The 13,164-nt window shown below is 40.5% G+C and overlaps 1 protein-coding gene across 2 annotated transcripts in view; it reads left to right on the plus strand.

Moving 5' to 3' along the window:
* FAM193A (family with sequence similarity 193 member A) overlaps window positions 1–13,164 on the plus strand; it is a 126,277-nt gene that overhangs the window by 61,654 nt on the left and 51,459 nt on the right. For both annotated transcript variants that reach the window (XM_066996505.1, XM_066996506.1), the window contains 6 exons: window positions 2,772–2,970; window positions 4,271–4,543; window positions 4,869–5,151; window positions 6,286–6,472; window positions 8,335–8,565; window positions 10,290–11,133. In XM_066996505.1, coding sequence (XP_066852606.1) covers window positions 2,772–2,970; window positions 4,271–4,543; window positions 4,869–5,151; window positions 6,286–6,472; window positions 8,335–8,565; window positions 10,290–11,133 — 2,017 coding nt within the window. The remainder of the gene's footprint in view (window positions 1–2,771; window positions 2,971–4,270; window positions 4,544–4,868; window positions 5,152–6,285; window positions 6,473–8,334; window positions 8,566–10,289; window positions 11,134–13,164) is intronic.

Raw genomic sequence — 13,164 nt, forward strand, 5'->3', positions numbered from 1 at the left:
TTAAAAAAAAAAAAAAAGGAGGGGGGGAAGGGAAAAGTCCAGGTATATAAGTTTTCTTGGTTGGGAGTGTTTAGGCATTAGTTTCTGAAATGTTAATGGACTCAGATGGTATTAAAAATATTTATATCTACATCTGTATAGCCTTTCATTGCATGAAATGTGGAGGAATAGGACAATCGCTTGAAAAAAGCCAAAGAAAAGGTGACAGTAATTGAACATAATGCTTGAATTGCACAAGGTTTCTGGAAGAAAGTTACATTTCAGAATATGAATAAACAATTTCAGATAGAAGAAATGGGGTGCGCCAGAACAACTTGCCTCTGTAAAACAGGAAAAAGTACAAATACATCAACGCGAAACGGAGGACTAGGGAGAATCTCCATCCTTTACTGGATGCGAGGGGAAACCTAGTTACTAAGGATGAGGAAAAGGCTGAGGTGCTTAATGCCGCCTTTGCCTCAGTCTTTAGCGGCAATACCAGTTGTTCTCCGGACACCCAGTGCCCTGAGCTGGTGGAAGGGGATGGGGAGCTGGATGTGGCCTTCGCTATCCATGAGGAAATGGTTGGCGACCTGCTACGGAGCTTGGATGTGCGCAAGTCGATGGGGCCGGATGGGATCCACCCGAGGGTACTGAGAGAACTGGCGGAGGAGCTGGCTGAGCCGCTTTCCATCATTTATCGGCAGTCCTGGCTATCGGGGGAGGTCCCGGTTGACTGGCGGCTAGCCAATGTGACGCCTATCTATAAGAAAGGCCGGAGGGCAGACCCGGGGAACTATAGGCCTGTCAGTTTGACCTCAGTGCCGGGGAAGCTCATGGAGCAGATTATCTTGAGGGTCATCACGCGGCACTTGCAGGGCAAGCAGGCGATCAGGCCCAGTCAGCATGGGTTTATGAAAGGCAGGTCCTGCTTGACGAACCTGATCTCCTTCTATGACCAAGTGACGCGCTTGGTGGATGAGGGAAAGGCTGTGGACGTGGTCTACCTTGACCTCAGTAAGGCTTTTGACACCGTTCCCCACAACATTCTCCTCAAGAAACTGGCTGCTCGGGGCTTGGACTGGCATACGCTTCGCTGGGTTAGAAACTGGCTGGATGGCCGGGCCCAGAGAGTTGTGGTGAATGGAGTCAAATCTGGTTGGAGGCCGGTCACTAGTGGTGTCCCCCAGGGCTCGGTACTGGGGCCGGTCCTCTTTAATATCTTTATTGATGATCTGGATGAGGGCGTCCAGTGCACCCTCAGTAAGTTTGCAGATGACACCAAGCTAAGTGCGTGTGTCGATCTGCTCGAGGGCAGGAAGGCTCTGCAGGAGGATCTGGATAGGCTGGAGCGATGGGCTGAGGTCAACTGCATGAAGTTCAACAAGGCCAAGTGCCGGGTCCTGCACCTGGGCTGCAACAACCCCAAGCAGAGCTACAGGCTGGGAGATGAGTGGCTGGAAAGCTGCCTGGCCGAGAAGGACCTGGGAGTATTGGTGGATAGTCGGCTGAATATGAGCCAGCAGTGTGCTCAGGTGGCCAAGAAGGCCAACGGCATCCTGGCCTGTATAAGAAGCAGTGTGGCCAGCAGGTCGAGGGAAGTGATTGTGCCCCTGTACTCGGCTCTGGTGAGGCCGCACCTCGAGTACTGTGTTCAGTTTTGGGCCCCTCGCTACAGGAAGGACATGGACGTGCTCGAGCGAGTCCAGAGAAGGGCGACCAAGCTGGTGAGGGGTCTGGAGAACAAGTCTTACGAGGAGCGGCTGAGGGAGCTGGGCTTGTTCAGCCTGGAGAAGAGGAGGCTCAGGGGCGACCTCATCGCTCTCTACAGTTACCTGAAAGGAGGCTGTAGAGAGGTGGGGGTTGGTCTATTCTCCCACGTGCCTAGTGACAGGACGAGGGGGAATGGGCTAAAGTTGCGACAGGGGAGTTTTAGGTTGGATGTTAGGAAGTACTTCTTTACCGAAAGGGTTATTAAGCATTGGAACAGGCTGCCCAGGGAGGTGGTGGAGTCACCATCCCTGGAGGTCTTTAAAAGACGTTTAGATGTAGAGCTTAGGGATATGGTTTAGTGGAGTACTTAGTGTTAGGTCGGAGGTTGGACTCGATGATCTTGAGGTCTCTTCCAACCTAGAAATCTGTGAATCTGTGTGAATTTTATTGGGCCTATTTTAAGATGATTTTGGGAATAAAAAGGTGCATTCATTGCTTGTTAAGTTTCAAGTTGGGAACCTTTTAATACTGGAGGTGAAAAGAGTAGACAAATACAACCAAGTTTTTAAAAGATGCTTTCAAATAATAAGTGTTTAGTTCTTCTATTGTGCTATTTCCAATCCTGAAGTTTGTAATCCTTTATCACAATTGTTTTATGTGGTAATGGTTATCATGTCAGAGGACTGTTTTCAGCAGCCTGGGCTTTGAAAGGTAGTATTCCTAACAAGTTCTACATTGATATAGATACTATTTTTAATGCAGAATTATGACCCACCAGTATTATGTATTTACCCAAGTATTTTCGGAGAAGGCTTTTTTGTGTTCATCTTCTATCTAAATAGAAGGGAAATGTTTGTGATTATAAAATATATACATAAAATCTGTATAATAAACTATCTGCATTTTAAAAAAAAATCATCAAACCAATCTTTTTATCATTCTGGGAAATACTGTTTATTACCCTTAGCTTTTCACAATGCCTTTCACAATTGAAACAGTTTATGATTTGAATGTTGCTGTTGGAGTGACTGTGTAAGCAAACAGAATATTAATGAGGAAAATACTCTTTATTTTTGTAGGCATTACCGCCAGCTCCAGTTCAGAATCATTCAAACAAGCATCAAGTATTCAATGCATCTCTCCAAGATCATATTTATCCAAGCTGTTTTGGGAGCACTCCAGATTGGAATAGCTCTAAATTTATAAGTCTCTGGGGATCAGAGATGATGAATGACAAGAACTGGAATCCTGCTACATTCTTGCCTGATACAATTCCTGGTGAGGTTTTGTTATTATTTCACACTGACTAGTTAAGTCTTATATTTTGAGTGGAATGTGGCACTTTTTTCCAGGAATGGTAGGTTTTCTCATCACCCCTATAAGATGGGATGCTGGCAGAGACTTGCTGCCATTTGTACTTCAGTGGGGCTGAAAATTGAAAAATAAGTTCATATGCATTGGTGAAAGGACTCTTAAGGCAAAAGAATAGCATACTATTTTTCACCTGTGGTCATGGTAGATGAATTTTTGTCTTTGGATGCTCAGGGTTGCAAAGAAATTGGAATTCAGGGGAAGCTTAAGGTACTTTTATTCTTCTGTCACGAAGGCCTGCTCATTTTCTGTAGGGTCGTAAGAGCAGTGGTAACATGGTGGTACTACATCCTACTTACAGTGCACAGAGGTAATGTTGTCATTCAAACGGAGGTATAAATATAGCAAGTGATTTATTTAAGCCAGGAAGCCTTTGGAGATGCTAAGCGTTAAAGTGAAATAAAATAGGTTAATAAATAAAGAAATAACATATGTATATCTTTCCATTCACATGATAGCAAATATAAAAATGCCCTTTTAAAGTAATTTGAATGAAAAAGGAAGCTTGGTTTTGTGTTTTGGCTTTTTTTTTCCAAACTGATCTGCTGCTAAGTTGGGTCAAGCTACTAAAGTGATACTCGAAAGGAAAGACATTAAAAACCTCCAGAAAACTTCCCCAGTAGCATAGCTCATCTCCATACAAGCGTAGTTATGAGTAGCTGTTCCAACAGATGATTAGTGGCAAGCTTGTGTCGAAGGTCTGATCACAAAGGGGTTACCGTAGTTGTCTGGAATTACCAATAAGTAAAGATAAGGCTTATAACATCACACTGATAGAAGGATATGTTGTTCCTGCCTATGTTGTAATTGTTGCATGGACAACCTGGACTTCCGATGTTGAAGCTTATATACTTAGGATGTAAAAAGGTATCTAATTTTAATTTTTCAAGTATAAATGGCTATAGGTATCTGTAGCATCTTTGCTACTTGTTAACATGTTTGGCATGTAACTTTAAGGTTTGGTTTTTTTACTTCTGCTCTGGGACTTCTTAACACTTTCACTACAGCTGTGTTTGGTGGGGAGGGAAAGGGAGTGGTATTTGGGAGGAGAGGATCAGTTCACTAATCTGATCAAGCCAATACTCACAGCATATCCTTGTTTGTCTCGCAGCATCACGTCTAAATTATGAAATGTTTGGTTCTAAATACCATAAAGACAATTCTGTAATTCTACGATTCTTAAATACTGTGTGTGTTTCAATTGAAGGGAGTGATATATTAACGCCAGCACTCTCAGAAATAAGACCCGAAGCACTTCCTACTACATCTAGCAACGAAGCATCAGCAGTTACTGACAGCAAAGAGAAGAAAAATGCTGCAAAGAAGAAATGTCTGTACAATTTCCAGGATGCCTTTATGGAAGCTAATAAAGTTGTCATGGCAACCTCTTCTGCCACTTCTTCTGTTTCTTGCACAGCTACAACAGTGCAGTCAAGCAGCAACCAATTCAAAGTATCATCCAAGAGACCTTCATCGATAGGTAAGGAGTTGTAATTCACAGCTTAGTAAGTGACTCAAAAATATTTAATCATAAAGATCTATACATGTTTATTTAAATAATGTTTTGTGTCTTGAGATTCTTTATTCAGTGTTCTTACTACTCTTGAGTTGTGGTCTCTGTACTCATTCTATCACTTTGTTAAAGACCTTGATATTTGGGTTTGGGGACTGGTAATAGATGTTGAAATAGCCATTTTTCTCAGAAACAGAGAATATCTACTACATTGAGTGATTTTTTGGGGTGGTTAAATGGAAACTTATTTCTTTTCAATTATAAGCAATGTCTTTTTTTCCCCTCAATTTAGGTGAAGTGTTCCACAATATTAATAAAGAGGACCATAGACATTCTGCACCGGTTGCACCACGAAATAGTCCTACCAGTTTAGCATCCCTTCCTTCACTGTCTCCTGCTGCACTGTCTCCAGCTTCTACACCCCATCTTCCAAATCTTGCTGCTCCTTCTTTCCCCAAAACTGCTGCAACAGCCCCTGGATTCGTGGATCCTCATTCAGGTCTTTGTCCTGCTACGGTTGCACCTCCTACTTCTACCACAGACAGCTCTGTAAGTGCCCCGCCAAGTGTCTGCAGGTAAGTCTAGCAACTGAGTGACAGAACTAATGAAGCTTTGATTTCTACAGAGCTGTGTCTGTTATTTCGTAGCACACTACCCTACTGTTCTGCTGGGCACTGCAGTGCTAACTCTCAACAGGCAAGAAACAGCAATACTAGGAGTGCTCAGTTGGACTAGCCAGAATGTTTGTGCTGTCAGGTACCTACTGCTATATGTAGTGGTTGTGCGTACCTTTTCCTTAACTAGGATACTGAATTGGAGCATTTTTTCTTTTGCCTTGCTCACTAATTTTTGATAACTGTACTTATTTTTGTGTAACTGTACTTTTTTTTATGGGAGGGCAGGGGGTGAGTGGGGAGTGAGCTGCTTACTTCAGAAGGAAGATTCACATATGTTTTGCAGATAGGACAGATGATGGTATGTTTTCACCTTTTTAACATAAGAACAAAGAAATACCAATGCTAGATGAGATTTTTTTAAAATACTTTTTACAGTTAAAGCAAGAACACATCACAATTCCAGAAGAAATGAACAGTAGATGTGTTGGGCATATATTTAAGCAGCCCTATGGAGGGAACGAATTGCTGTTACTGCTTATTTAAGAGACTGTGTTTTCTCCTTAAAACAGTAAGGTACAAACAGGGTAATGGCAACATCTTGTTTTTAGCTGATGCTGAATTTAAGTCAAGGGCTTGAAAATCTGTCTGCAACCAGGGGATTTTAGAAATAAGCTTGGTATTTTACGACTGCACAGCTCTCTTCAGACCACAAGCAATGAGATGGCAGCAGTTTCAAAACCATTCCAAATTAAAGCTAGAAGTTTCTGCTTCTGAAATTATTTTACCCCTTTTAAAACAAGGAAGAACACTTCCACAGCTCACTTTGTAGGCTACTTATTCAGTGAGTTACCTGCTGAGTTTTCCATAAATTACTTTGCCATGCATCATCATGTCTCTTTGGTTTTGAGCATCTCCATTTGAAAGCTACTGTAAGAAAGCCTTAGGGTTTGATGCATCACTGGTGGCTGACATTCCAGTTTGAGAGTTGTCGTTCCTGGTAGATGTATATACAGCTGTACATGTTTGTTTTTTTCAAATGCTATTTGTATTATAATCTAGAGTTTGTAAAAACTTTTTCTTACTTCAACATAGTGATCCTGATTGTGAGGGCCATCGCTGTGATAACAGTAACACATATGATCATCAACAGTATGATGGAGAAGAGAGCCAAGATGAAGACAGCTGTTCAGAGCATAGCTCAAGTACCTCAACATCCACAAATCAGAAGGAAGGAAAATACTGTGACTGCTGTTACTGTGAGTTCTTCGGCCATGGCGGAGTAAGTTGCTGGATTTCCAATTTTGTTTTCTTTGTTGTGTATTCGTCAATTGCACATGACGTTAATGCCACCCCCTTAGCTGCAGTGTAGAGCTTGCTGAAGAGATGAGTAGTAAAAGGAAGCTCAAAGCATGGGTAGCAAATAATTTTCCTCTTTGAAATGAAGAATTGAAACAAGCCTTTCCAGTTGTAAGCAATTCAAGAGTAATAAAAATGGCTAAAAGATTTAGCAAGCAACTGACTTGGATAATAGATACCATGTTTGACTATGACATTGCAAATGGGAATTTAGCAATGTAAATAACTTTACAAAATTAATGCGTTCATCTATAGTAGTGTAATTATATAAATATTGTGGTGAGTTTGGGTAAAAATGAACTTAATGTGGGAATGTTTTAAAAAAAAAAGATGATGGCAGTTTATGAACCATTCTTCTATCCACAAATCTTAGTTCTCCAAGTACTCATTTTAATGTTACACTAAAAAAAAAAAAAAACCCTCACCTAGAACTCAAGCAGTGTAAGTTTAAATCCTTGTTATAAAAGGAAAACACAAACTGCACATTTTGCCTATTTTCGGTATTACAAACAATTTTCTTTGCTGGTGCATTTTGATAGATGCTGACTTGAATTTGCCTTTATAAGGTGCTTTGAAGAAATTAGGAAGCTTTGAAGTATAGAGGTTATATAAAATCTTTTTTTCCATAATTTTTTTTACTCCTTAAGGATTTGGTTGGAGCATCTTGAAGTTTTCTTCATACCCATAACATAGCCAGTGATTCTCCTAACGGCCTTTTGATTTTCACAAGTGAAATGGTAGAAACTATTAAGTTGCCACATTATGATTTTTCTTAACTTAAACTTTTATTCTGCACTGGCCTTATTTGTACATCTGTGCATAATGTCTGTTTTAATAATCAGGTTGCTAGTGGAATTTGAGTCTCTGGCTTTCTTTTTCCTATATTAAGTAAAAATTCAGCTTATTGGCTTTGTATTTGGTAAGCTGCAGCTTCATCTTGAAGCCTGCAGTGAATTAATAGCCCCTGCCCTGTGTCTGGAAGGGCTAGAAAGGGGATCCTGTATCTTGCGTGTTCCCACCATGCCTGCGTTTCCTCTGTTATTGTCAGTCATCTGACGGCACAGTGAGCTATTTGTTGTGCTGAAGTGGCAGAACGCTACAGGATTTTGAAAAGTTAATAGGCTTTGTTTTGTTGGTTTAGTGAGTTGAACTGGTGTGACTGCAAACAGGTGGGCACCAGATCTGCTGCAGGAGGGGAGAGGGGAAGGCAGGCAGGAGGAGCAAAGAGGAGTCGACAGACAGGAGCTACGGATGGGAATGCAGATACGAAACACGGTTCAGGAGTTCATCTTACAGCAGCGTTAACGTATTATCAATGTGACTCTGCTGGAAGTATGCTGGTGTGCTTCGGTGCAGGGTATCAGCCCTTCACAGTGATGGCCCACAGGCCCATGTAGCCCAACCTCTGAAAGAGCCTTGATAGAACATGGAAATGGCAGCAAGGGTCTGCTCTCTTAAATCTTCAGATGTAGCATGCTGATCACAAGGAAATATGAAAGTCTCCTTTCTTGCTTTTAAAGGCCTTTGTCTTCTCACTTGTGCATTCCTCTGCAAAAACAGTCATTCTTCCAATTGGAAAATAAAGCTCACAAGCTAGCAACAAGCCTGAGAGATCTGTTGCCTGTTAAATATCCACCCAGGTATGCCTACACACATGGAGTTTGGTATTCAGGTTTTGACCTTCAGTTTGGACCTTGAAGGTCTCTAAAACTTCAAAATCTCAAGAGTATTAGGTCAGAGAAACTTTCACATTTAGTCACTAATTTTTTCTCTGATGTCCATTAGCCTCCAGCTGCACCAACCAGTAGAAATTACGCAGAGATGCGAGAAAAGCTTCGTTTACGTCTAACAAAAAGGAAGGAGGAGCAGCCGAAGAAACCAGATCAAATCTCTGAAAGGGAAAGTGTTGTTGATCATCGAAAGGTGGAAGACTTGCTACAATTCATAAACAGCTCTGAAACCAAACCAGTAAGCAGTTCTCGGGCAGCCAAGCGAGCCAGGCATAAGCAAAGAAAGGTAAGACCTATAAGTGTGCTTACCTTAGAACCTCTTATTCGAATCTAAGTGTGTTTTGTGCCCACTCTTTAAGTATTACTGCTGTGTACAGATTTTATAATAATGGACTAAGTGTTTTCTATGTAGTTTGTGGTGTTCTGCCTGTTTGAGCATACAAAGCTTGCTTACCCATTTCGATGCTTAGAAGTTACGTAGGACAGGAAGATTTCTCACGGTGTCCTTGTTGTGTATTTTGCTGCAAGTCAGCTTCATATTGGAATTTCCCCCACTTCAGAAAGTTATTTCTAAGTGTCCACAACAAGAATCTGATAGCTGTATAGATTGGACATTTTAAAATCGGGGGCAATTTGAAAGCTCGTGTTTCTTCGTTGGAATAATGGTTGTGAAAGATGACTATAGGAAGCCGGGAAACACGTGGTCAGTGCTTTCATGAGAGTGGAGAAGTTAAATTTTAAGATTTAGGTGTAGAAGGATTGCACTGGGCACCTTGCTGTCCCAATTGAAAGAGGTAGAGTGCTGTGCCACGTGATGGCATGAAGGCCTATCCGAACTCAGGGTGAAGTGGCAAGCTGCAGAAGAGAAAATAAAAATTAAAGGTTGCTTTCAAACAGAAATTGGCAGAGACGTTTCAAGCAAAAACACCTTCGAAGGGTAATATAGAAAATATTTTTTTGAATACAACAAAAATGACACTTGCTGAGTTAATAGAGGAAAATGATTTTCCTAAGTTGAAGAAGCAGAAAAATTGCGTTTCTCATTGCAGTTTAAGTATCAGCCTTAACATACTGCAAGCTCAAATTGTAATGAGATTGGTGAATGTTTTTGAATTCTGGCAAGCCCATTCTGTGACATCACTGTAAATATTTCATGTTTGTGGATTTGTTTGCTGGCACGAAGTCTGTGTGCTTTAAATGCTTCCATGGGTTTGGAAGACCTGATGTTTATGTTACAGGGTTATGGGTTTTCTTTGCATGACTTCTGTAACTGTGAAAAAGGAATCCTTTATAGACACTTGTAAATGTGCAGGAAAATAAATATATGGACAGGATTGTTCTCGGTGTACGAATTCCATTTTGCTTGTTACGAAAGAGTGGTACAGCACAAAGTTTTAGTTACTTGCAGTAACAGCTGGAAAAAGTCTTACGTCTTTGTTTTATGTGGTTATGAACTTAGGGCTAATAGAAAATTTCACCATCCTTAATATTTTTGACAGCTTGGAATGTGTCTTTAATGTGCTTAGTGTTTTGCTTTTAGTGACTGCTCCTCCTAATGTTAGTAAACACTGAAATAGAGTAACTCTACCATAGGGAAAGAACACACAAATGATGCAACATGCCACAAGCTTGAGTTGCCTTAGTAATTCACAGATAGTTGAGAGAAAGAAGTTGAATATTTTATTTTCAACAGGGCTTGGTGATTATAGCAAACTCTGATATGGAGTTAAGCTTAGCAGTAGTAAAAAGATGATGAACGGTTGGTAGTGACAACAGTCGAATGTGTTACACAAATACAGCAAACAAATTCCAAAAAGAAATTTATGGACTCCAAAAAAAGACAGCTTTTGTACAATTAGTTACTTGTGTGCTGCCACATGCTTGTGGATCAGATAAACTGGTATACTAATGCCCTAAGACTTAAACTGTTCACACATAAAACTAGCAATGATACTTAAAACTAATTTCCAAAATTTGTGTCACTTCAATAATCCAACTGTTATTTTATAGCTTGAAGAAAAGGCTCGACTTGAAGCAGAAGCCAGGGAAAGGGAGCATCACCAATTGCTTGAAGAACAGAGGCGGCGAGAAGAGGAGGAGGAGGAGAGGCTGAAACAAGAGTTACAACGGCTTCAAGAACTTCAGCAGCTGAGGGCTGTAAAGAAAAAGAAGAAAGAACGAACGAGTAAAGACTGTCAGAAGGTGGACATGCTTACTCGAAACTGCGAGACAGTGAAGGAATCTGTCCCAAATGCACCTGAAGACATTCAGAATGGTACACTTGAGCAATCAGAAAAGATAGAAACCTCCTCTGGTTCACTGTCAAGACATGTGAATCACACAGAACAGAGGCCGGTTTCGGAGACAGGCTGTGAACTATCCAACCCCGTAAACACTAGAGACTCAAAGCTGCTTTATCAGAAAGAGGGGAGTGTAAAGCAGCATGAGCCCCTCTCTTTTCTGCTTGATATTATGCAGCAACATAAAGAAGGAAACAGCAAACAGAAACTAAAGCAAATAAATAAACCATGTGCTGAACAAGTGAAAAAGCCTGTTGAATCCCCCAAAGCAGCTGAGATTCAGACTAAAACCAGAAACCAAATAGAAGCCAAAGCAAAAGCAGCAGAGCTCCCAACACTTGCAGAACCTAAAAAAGAGGAGAAGAAATTAAACAACAATAACAAAAAACAGTTGAACCACATAAAGGAAGAGAAAGCCCCCATACCAAGTGAATCCCCTTCACCAAATGAGCAGCAACAAAATAATAAGCTAATACTTGCAGATTCTCCTCAACCAAAAGGCAAGAACAAGAAAAACAAGAAGAAAAAAGGGGACAAAGTCAACAATTCCATTGGTAAGTGTATAAGAGAAGAAATGTTCTTTGTTTTGTTTCTTACTATTACCATTTAAGTCCAAAAGTTTATCCTTAGTCAACTCTGCTAATGTAAATTAGAGAAACAGAAAAACAGGTTTTGGGAAGACTCAAGTCACTGTAATTTTAACTTCAGTTTGTTTGCCGGGGTGCTCAGTGGAGATGTACAATCTTAAGCTACTTCTGTGCTTTTAGTAAATGCATATACTTTTAGTAGAGATGTGGAAGAATAAACTATCACATGCCACTGTTTGTGTATGTTTTTAATCAGTTGAGAATCAGTTTATTTTCTGTAAAGTCTGTCTCTTCTTTACTGTTTAAGTATATTTAGAATACTTGAGCAGTATGTGGAATTCCATTTTGAACTTGTTTGGAAGCAGTGCTGTTTCTCATACAGCATTGAGTGTAGTCTAAAATTGGTCTTACCCTTTGTGCAAGGAAAGCTAGGGGATTCTTTAGCCAGAGAATAACTGTTTGTGCATATTAATTTTTTCAGTGGAAATTATTGTATTTACATTGACAGGTGTAGTAAATACAAACTAATTTACTGGTTTTTATTTGTCATTGTGAAAATTTAGTGGGATTATATAACTTAATAATATGGAGTGTCTTCACTACGTCAATATCAGTTTGTGCTAGTAAATAGATTTTACTTATCTGATAGAACTAAAAAAACAACAGAAGTTTGAGTTTAGTCAAGTTGCACTTGTATAGTTTTCTTCCCATTGAATTTTTTGCTCTATTTCATTTTCCTGAAAGCATCTAATGGTTAATATTAAAGCTGATGAATGCCTGCAGTGCTAGCTGGTTTGCTCTGTCAACATACTCATCTATCTGCTCTTCTTGGGCACCAATTTGTTCCTGCGTGTGCTCGGTCCCTCCTGGGGCTGCCTGTTCGGGTGGCAGATTTGTGGTGCAGACATCTGTCTGCTCGGAGCACCTGGTCACTCCCCAGTGATCGCACGGGAGCTGAGCAGTAGCAGTGCACAAATGAAATGTCCGTTCTCTAGAATGATTTAGCACAGCAGTGTGAACTGCAATATTCTCGGCTAAGCACATACACATGCCTCATCCTTCTGTGGCAGCTGGTGCTAGGAGACACTTAGGTGTTTCAATATACATTTATTTCTTAAGCTTTATTATAAAAATACAAACCAGGCTTCTGGTTGTTGTAAGCTAGAGAGAGCCTCATTTTGTTATTGTGGTTTCATGGCCAGCTTGAGTCAGCCCACCATTCTTTCTTTTAATTCTTATTTTCTCTATTTCAATTTTGCATCAATCTGACAGTGATACAGCACTGAACGTTTTTTCCTTGAGACCTTAGCTATTGTGAACATGGTGTTGTGGTGCAGTCTTAACTCCAGTCACTGGAAAAAGGACAAAACTCTAGTCTGGTTTCTTCTCCTGGTCCTACAGACATTTGAAGGAAACCCTTGAATAGGAGTGGGTGGGTACGTTGCTGTGGCTTCCTGCATTTAGGTACTGCCTGCATCTCTCCCTCTCCACATATCCACACGTACACACACCCCCACGCTTCTTTTCTGCTACGGTAGTAAGTATACTTAGAGTTTCTGAAAGCTAATGTTCAAATGTGAAGAAGTACAAGGACATTATCTCTTAATAAATTCAGAAACTTCGTGCTGCTCTCTGAAGAATCTGGACGAGGTAGTCCCTTTGCTTTGAGTAGTTCTGACTTTAGAACTAAAAGATAATGTAATACACATTTTTCATTTGGTTGCAATTTCTTAAAGACATAGGATTGATGTATTAAACTAGCAAAGGCACAAAAATGAACTAAGGAAAAAATAATTGTAAAAATTAGGGCAACAGTTTTTTTGAATTCAGTGTTAAATGAAGTGTTAAGGCAGTGAACACTGCTTCTGTTGTGATCTCTTTTTCTTAAACTTCTTCGGGCAGGGCTTTCTAACTCTTCATTATAAAGTGGCTGAAGAAAATAGGGTATAGGGAGCCCTGTTTTACAAGGCTTTCTGGTTCTCCTGAAATAAGTTGCGA

This window comes from Anser cygnoides, chromosome 4 (assembly GCF_040182565.1).
Source record: "Anser cygnoides isolate HZ-2024a breed goose chromosome 4, Taihu_goose_T2T_genome, whole genome shotgun sequence".
In the NCBI taxonomy this organism is placed as follows: Eukaryota; Metazoa; Chordata; class Aves; order Anseriformes; family Anatidae; genus Anser; species Anser cygnoides.